The sequence below is a fragment of the Temnothorax curvispinosus genome, unplaced genomic scaffold (genome assembly GCF_003070985.1).
Source record: "Temnothorax curvispinosus isolate PA1 unplaced genomic scaffold, ASM307098v1 QBEX01014526.1, whole genome shotgun sequence".
Lineage (NCBI taxonomy): Eukaryota > Metazoa > Arthropoda > Insecta > Hymenoptera > Formicidae > Temnothorax > Temnothorax curvispinosus.
Genome location: NW_020224306.1, coordinates 25,410 through 33,693, shown reverse-complemented (window position 1 = coordinate 33,693; position 8,284 = coordinate 25,410). Strand labels below are relative to the sequence as shown.

At 36.1% G+C, this 8,284-nt stretch overlaps 1 protein-coding gene across 2 annotated transcripts in view; it reads right to left on the bottom strand.

Moving 5' to 3' along the window:
- Window positions 1-6,366, bottom strand: part of LOC112464734 (glutathione hydrolase 1 proenzyme-like) — a 24,058-nt gene extending 17,692 nt beyond the window's left edge. The window contains exons 1-2 of one of the 2 annotated variants that reach the window (XM_025031890.1): window positions 5,088-5,641; window positions 4,811-5,007 (exon numbers count right to left, since the gene is read on the bottom strand). In XM_025031890.1, coding sequence (XP_024887658.1) covers window positions 4,811-5,007; window positions 5,088-5,117 — 227 coding nt within the window. In that variant the 5' untranslated portion in view covers window positions 5,118-5,641. Of the gene's footprint in view, window positions 1-4,810; window positions 5,008-5,087; window positions 5,642-5,675 lie in introns of those variants that run through there. The other variant, XM_025031891.1, reaches the window with a different exon arrangement.
- Between the last annotated feature and the right edge of the window lie 1,918 nt (window positions 6,367-8,284).

The window sequence follows — 8,284 nt, the reverse complement described above, 5'->3', positions numbered from 1 at the left end:
CAGTTTTTCAATGTTCATATCGGAAAGACGTTATATATATTGCCAGTTAGGTCGATTTAAATTACTTTAACATATATTTAATTTATTCCTGCATCTATATTTCTAATCAATTTATTTCCCAGTCTGTCTTTTACACACTATACTTTACATTGATCTGATCTATACGTTTTTACAACGTATTCTTGCCTTCAAACGAAAAATAAGTTATAAACATCTTTTTTAACCATTCGACTTAATTTACTACATTTTTCTATTTGTGACTTAAAGTCCTACTTTTAAATATTTTACTATTTTTTATATATGTCATTAGACTCGTGAAAATGTCAACAAATTAATAAACAGCTATACGAGTCAAGCGCGGTACGTAGTGCGCAAGTAAAGAAATTAATAGTTACGGAAGTAACGCGCAAATTACAATGCATATATTATATATACATATATTCTAACTTAATAAACTGCGCGCCGATTATTTGTCTGACTTGAAACACAGCTATCGTTGGAACATTAATACCCTTCCCTCCCTGGAATTAAATCAACGCGATTTAATTATTTTAAAAAACTTAAGAATTTATTGCGAAAAAATTGCGGTTCTTGCGATAAATATTACCACATGCCTCGATAGTCAAATTGGTACGACGCCTTCCACGGAATGAGGGAAGTTCCAGGTTCGAATCCTGGCTGAGGTAATATTTTTTGCAATAAATTCTTTACAGTTTTTTAAAATAATTAAATTGCGTTGATTTAATTCCGGGGAGGGAAGGGTATTAATGTTCCAACGATAGCTGTGTTTCAAGTCCGACAAATAATCGGCGCGCAGTTTATTAAGTTAGAATATATGTATATGTATATTATATACGTTGTAATTTGCGCGTTACTTCTGTAACTATTAATTCTTTACTTGCGTACCGCGCTTGACTCGTATAGCTGTTTATTAATTTGTTGATATTTTTTATAAGTACACGTAACAATAATGTTTCTGACCTTTGTCATTGCCTCTTATCGAGGCAATTACCTTATATTCGTTTGTTTATTTCAATTTTTTAATTTATGTTTTCTGTTATTCTTTTGTATATTATGTAAATTCTCGGTAGGCGCCCTCTTTCTCTACGCTTCCAGCTAGAAAAATGGTGGTCGTAGAGGGCGAATCCCTCGTTAGGGAGAAGGTTCGACTGTGGGGCGATTGGGTGGCGCCCCCCGAAATTCCGAGGACACGGACACCCCGTAGCCACTGTCGTCTTTTGTCAGACCCCCGCTCCAAATTCCCGAAAAAAAAAACGCCTGCATCAGGATTTGGAATACCTGCTTAGGATTGAACCCGAATCTCTGGAACGTGAATCCAGCGTCTAACATAGTTGACTACTAACTCGCCTTTCCATTTAATAAAGTTTAATTGATAGCTTTTTATTTTCTATTTTTTGCTTTTAAAGGTGCCAATTCATGAGACGCTGAAAATGAGCGTCAACAAGGTGAACGTAGTGGTTTCGCTTTGACGCTAGCGTCAAAGAAATGAAGTTGAATTTGTTTAATATTCAGCGTCGTCGCTGAATCGTCGTTAATCGTCCCAGTACAATTAAACATAGTCTTCGAAATACGTAAAATATTAATTATTTTCAAGTAATATCTTCAAGTAATAATATTTTATGGATACATATATAAATAAAAGATATTATTTCTGAAGATTTTTACTTGCTAAAAATGAGCGTCGAGCGTTAACGTGAAAAGGCACCTTAACTCATTTTTATGTGATTAACTTTATTTTTGTGCTACAGAAGACTTAGTACAGTCGAAATGTTTATATTGTTTCTTTAACTACTGAAGAATAAATTATCAAAAAAATGAAAAGGAGAATAATTTCTTGGGCGATAACGACGTATATTAAGGAGGTTGTAAGGCTCAAGTGCAGTGGGGGGCGTTTTCATACAAAGGAAATATGGACGAGCGCTGCCAATCTGAAATATTGATATTTAAAATAATATCGATTTAAAATTTTGAAAAAAATATAAGATGTAATGCAGTTAAAATGCAAAGAATATAAATGTTTAATTTATGTGAAAGTCTCACATATAAATTTATATTTTTTAAACAAATTTTATTATTACTACAAATAATGACTTGGCAACGGAGTAGAAATGAAAAATCAAAGTTGCGTTAGAACTACCATCGATTGGCAGAATATAGACTCTCGATTTGGGTGCCAAAAGTTCAAGAAGTCTAATCCGTGAGAATGAGTACCACGGAGATTAGTACGTGTGAGTCGTGTGACGAGTACGATATGAACACAAGTAATACAAAAGTGTTAGGTCACATCTGTGCCGTAACTAGCCTGCATCCGGTGTAAGCTCAACATTTTGAGCCCCCCTCCCCTTCCAAATACTTTTAATAAAAAAGAACAATAAATATTTAAAAAATATCGATTATCTGACAATGCAACTTACGAGCCTTATGTGATGCACACAAACTCGTGAATAATATTTTCATGATTAAGTTGCCTTGCAATCGAGTTCTTTATGGACAAAATGTCCTTTGTCAGTTTCTGCTGCCCGGCGAACCTATATACAGTAGACTTTCGAGAAGTCAAGATCTGGTCACCTGGTGGTGCGCTCTCGAGGGGTTCGAGCCTTTGAGTCTGGAAGGAGAATTGTTTATGTCTCCTTTTTTCAACCTTTTTTATTTTATAGTTTTGCCTGCGTCTCCTTGAAGCTTGCACCCGGTGCGAGAGCACCGACGGCACTGCCCTAGTTACGGCACTGGGTTACATTTTACTACCTAATTACACTGGGTGAGAATCTTTTTTGCGTTTTCAACAGCGTTGTCAAGTTTTCTTCATCACACAGCTTGAATGACAGAAGTATTACATATTGACTTATTTTTTAGTATTGCAAATAAACTATACGGTGAAATGGCTTGAACTTTGAAACAATTTCAATATGCTATACTTTACATATTACACAATTTTATTCGTTTCTTAATATTTTAAATATCTGTTTTTGTTAAAAATAGATATGGAGAATCGAGTTTCTCATAAGAGTCCATTATAAAAATGTAGAACTTTGATATTAATTAATTTATGTAAAAATGGGCCGGTGAAAAAATATAAAAAAATTTACATGCAACCATTATTTGTAAAGAAAATTATATTCATGCCGTTCTTAACATTTTGCATTTTCCTTACAACCTCCTTAATGCGAAATATTTACATTTCGGATTTTGCATCGCAATATATCTCCATTCGTAGAACGCGTAGACGAAAAATAAAAACACTTATTATATAATTCAAACACAAGCTATCGATTAACCTTAAAACTTGATCGGTTCAGCCATTTTATGAGATCCGATAATCTAAGGGTCTTTCAACATGACAGTTTACGTATAAAGCGGGCTACACACAGAGATATGTATCAAGAAACGGTATTGTGATACCGTCACTGATCTGAGACATGTGTACTATACACACACTGCGATATATAACAGATATCACGTGTCTCTAGTACTGAGTGCGTGACTTTTGGTAGTAAAGTGCCAACTTTTTATAGTGGCGGTTAGCGGGGATCTGTCGCGAGATTACCTTACACACGCGAAAACAAGCTAAAACATATCTCATCAGTATCATTATTTCGGTCTTTTTGTATTCCATCGACAGCGGGAGACTAGATTCATGTATCGATACTTATTGACACTGTATGAAACTTTCGGAGACGTACTTACACACGATGAGACATGTCTCATGAAATGGTATACGATATCGTTTATTGATACATATCTCTGTGTGCAGCTCGCTTTAAGATACATGATCTATCTCGCTGCGCGTACACTTAGCGCGAGAGAGAGACACCTCTGTATATATACCTCTGTAGCCCTATTCTGTAACTCTAACGACAGTATCGGTATCGTTATATCGTCGTTACGCAGCTTTTTTTCCATATAATATACCTGCGCAATGACATCATAACGATAACGACACTATCGTTAAGAGTTACAGAATAGGGGTACTGGATAGATAATTTCCATAATTTCCTTATTGTTTGTATTGTGACCGCATTGATCTTCTTATATTGAAGAAAATTGTTTATTTGTATTAGTTTTGTCTGCTTGGTTTGAATCTAGTTTTAGATAAACAATTAAGTTAATAATTATATTCTATAAGATATTAACAAAAATGTAATAAATAGACATCGGATTTTTTATGGCAATTAAAAGCAATTAATAACTAAGATTATGTTATTTATAATATCCAACATATTTATACCTAACATATGTTGTAGTATGAATATGTTGGATATTATAAATAACATAATTTTAGTTATTAATTGCTTTTTTCCACCAATCTGCATATAAAAAATCCGATGTCTAGTAATAAAGTTTTCTTTTATGAGAGACTCCTCGCTGTCAGTTGTGTCGATTTTTATTGTATCACCAGTAAAGGGTCAAAGTTACTGCTTCATGATGCTGGGAATAAGAATTTTATTAATTTTAATATGTGCATTATTCCTCGGCAATTTGAAATAGCTCTCAAGGTTTTCTTTGTACAATAGCCACGTATTGTACGAAGGGCAATAAAGGGCAATGCGGTTACGTGGCAGATGATGTGATATAGAAGTTGGTCTATCATGGACGTTGCTGATTTAAGAACTTCGGGGTAATGAACGGTAGCTACTTTCGCTTTTCTAATTGAATGAAATACTTTCTAATTGAAACTAAAATGTAATATCTGAACTCTAAGGAACTCCTCCCACTGTGGGAGGAATGGAAAGGCTGTGTTGTGGAAGAACGAGCTCCGTGTTTATGATAACGGATGCATGCTGTCACTCACTTGTCTATTTTAAATCTCTCGAGTACTCGTTTCGTTCTATCGTGCGAAGAATGCGAGCCAAGGAGCCAGGCAGTTCCGATATTCTCTAAGCCGAGGAACTGACTCCTCTCATAGTCGGTGCACCGGCGTGCATCGTCGGCGCTGGTGTATACGGAACTCGTATCCGACGAGGGCGAGAAAGCTCTCATGACTTTTCTCTGTGAAAAGCCTCACTTATTAGTACAATAAATGGAGTTGCATCTGTACTCCGTGCTCGATTAATTGAACATCGACTCACTTGGAAAACATGCCGTCCGTTTCTCACCATCTACAACTGCACTTCTTCGTATACCTCTTGACCTGCGTACGTCGAGAAATTCCATGCCATATCGGCATTGTTGGCTATATCCTGTGCAGTGTGGAGCACTGTTGCAATTATAAAGGAAATGTCGAGTACTTGTTTCAGTTTCCTTGACACAAGTTGAAAAACGCATGCGTGAAAAAAAATTTTCCACGTGGATGTAATTATCGGGTATTACCGATATAAGTACAGAGTCCACTGATAACGAGCTAATGAGATAATGAGATAATGCTTGCACACTGCAGAGCCATAAAAAAACAGCTACACTTGGATGTCAAAAAAATACGCGCTTTAAGCGGAGCAGAACTGTGAAATGCAGCAGCAGATGTATCAGCTGAGCAAGCAATCGATACGAGCCTGCGCAACAAGCGTATCCACACGAGACAGGTCTGTAGCTATGGAATAAACCAATGAAAGTATTGTGCGATTCAAGTTTTCGAACGATGGGATTGATTTTCATGTCAAAGACACAAATAATCTATGTAAAGCTTTGAAAATCTTCAATAAGCATGCAATATGTCGTACCTCCGTTCCTCCTGCGATTCGAATGTACACGTGAAAGTATTTTTCTCTGTCATTTTTCTGAATAAAGTGTACGAGACTTCAGATGCAGAACGCGAATATTCTACACGCTTAACGCACGGTCGCACTTTCCGCTCAGCCGTGTGCGAACGCGTTTTCCAGCGAATTCCCCACTGGCGCTTAAATTTAATCGAATCAACGAGCTATTTTGCACTTCCGAACGCACTGAAATTTTTTGATGAGTCCGTCAAGCGCGAAAAAATTCGCGGACGATGCTAGGTTGCGCGGGAAACGCGATGGACACGATTTATTTATGAAGAACGATGAAAGGCGAAGTTGGAGATCACTCGTTACGAGGTGATGCACACGTGCTCTACCGGTGAACGCACATCGCGATGTGGTAACGGAATGACTGTATAAGAAGATGCGTGGTGGAAACACGTTTTGGAAACAGGATTGACAGAGATGAAGTTGATCTTTATCTGAATTCCAAACGTTGAGCGGTCGAACATTGAAATGAGATTCAAACTGGTTTGCATTTCTTACGTGTACATTGTTACGAACGCGTGCATTAGGAAGAAACAAAATGTCGTCATTTATTTTTCTGCAAAGATGAAGAACACGTCATATAAGATTCAGTGAAATTACGAATTCAATAACTTCCAATTATTTTTTTTATTTACATTAATTTTTTTATACATTCGGACATCGTTTATATCGCAACTTTTTTTAATGTTACACGAAAAAAACGATATGGTTGCCATATCCAGAAAATAGTAACATTTAGCGCAGCCATATCTGTGGTTGTCACACCCACATGGATCACTATACACCTATATATGGTTGGGACAACCATCGAGAATTGATACCAGCGCTGGCGCGGTGGTGCGGCAACTATAATATAGTTAAGACACCACATCAATGTGGGTGTAACTACCACCAGATATGGCTGCGCCAAATGTTACTATTTATTTGGCTGTGGTAACCATATCGCTTTTTTCGTGTAACATCGATAATTCACATTTGACAAAGTTCCTAAAATTTTATCATTGATAACGATAAAACGGCAATTCCAAACTATGCGATTTTAACTGACGATCTTGGATCAGCAAGCAGTTCGGCTACTCGTATACACGGAAAAAAATAATTCTGCTATTGTAGCAAAATCGTCATTGCTACTGGATTGCTATTCATAGCGACAGCAACAACAATGTAGTAGACACAACTAATTTTACGAATTATTCGTCATTAGAACAAAATCTGTTTTATTGCGAGAAAAAAATTTCTGTGTGTATTTGTCTTTAGAATTAGGGGAGACCGGGGCTAACTCGACACTATTTTTTTAAAGGCAATTTTTAATATTTAATTATAAATTTTTAGGCAAATTCAATGGTACATATTTAAAGAGTGTTCCTTCAGGTACAAAATTGATTCAGAAAGTTTTGCTGTACGTCGCTTTGTTTTGCCGCCAGGAAAGGAAAAGTGACGCGAAGACAAATTTTCGAATTGAAAAATGCCGGGGCAAACTCAACACTTTGTCTGATTGACACAATTTGATCTGGAACTTATTTTTTACTGTCTGAAAATGAAAATACATTGTTTATTGTGTATTTAAAAAGTACAAAAATTCGGAATAAAGTAGCTAGAACAATCATTTGAAATAACGAGAACAAAAATTGTTGAACTTTCAATTATCTTCATCTAAACTCATGTCTGAAAAACAATACAGGTAAACTCGCGATCGGACGTGTGCATACATTTGTCATGAGCCATACAGCTGCATGACAAGCATCGTTTGTTACTGGGAGCCGACGAAACGGGGCGTGGTGTTGACTTTGCCCCGGACGTCGTTTTTCACTTTTGTCACTTCAAAAACATGAAAATTTTGAAAATATCCAAAAACGATTATCGGATTCATATAGAGCATCAAATTTTCCATAAAAATCACTTACATATAGGTTTACAAGAGTAAAGCTCGATGAAAGAGTAGAAATTTTCGAGAGATCAGAAAAATTACTTTTCAGTCTTTCACCATCAAAAACGCTTATGTCGCGCTAAAAATTACACCATAACTCAGAATGTCATCAAATCCCGTTGATAATACTGGCACAAAAAGACGCATTTACAGTAGGAAAGGCAAGTTTCTATGATAAGATTCTAGATTTAAATTAGCAAGAAGTCTAGTGTCAAGTTTGCCCCGATGTCGAGTTAGCTCCGGTCTCCTCTACGTTAATTTGCTATTGAAGCAAAATAATGTATTCTTAGCAGATACATTTGCTATCGGAGCAAAATCACTATACTCAATAGCCTTTGTCGCCTCACTGATCGAAGAGAGAAAACAAAAGGGGATGATCACAAGGAAATGTTTGAAACTGTCCCTCACATTTTTGATGGGCTTTGAAAGAAATTCCATATATTTGATTATGAGTGAATATCTCCGAAACCGCGTATATGAAAAAATGTTTTAGACAAAAAGTACGGTATTAAGTGATTTTTGTAACTGTGTATTTAGATTTTTTTTATGTCATATTTTTTAACATGTCCCCACTCTTTAATGTTATTTTTGTAAAATATGAACATACTTCGAAGCCGATAAAAAAATACGTGTGTTA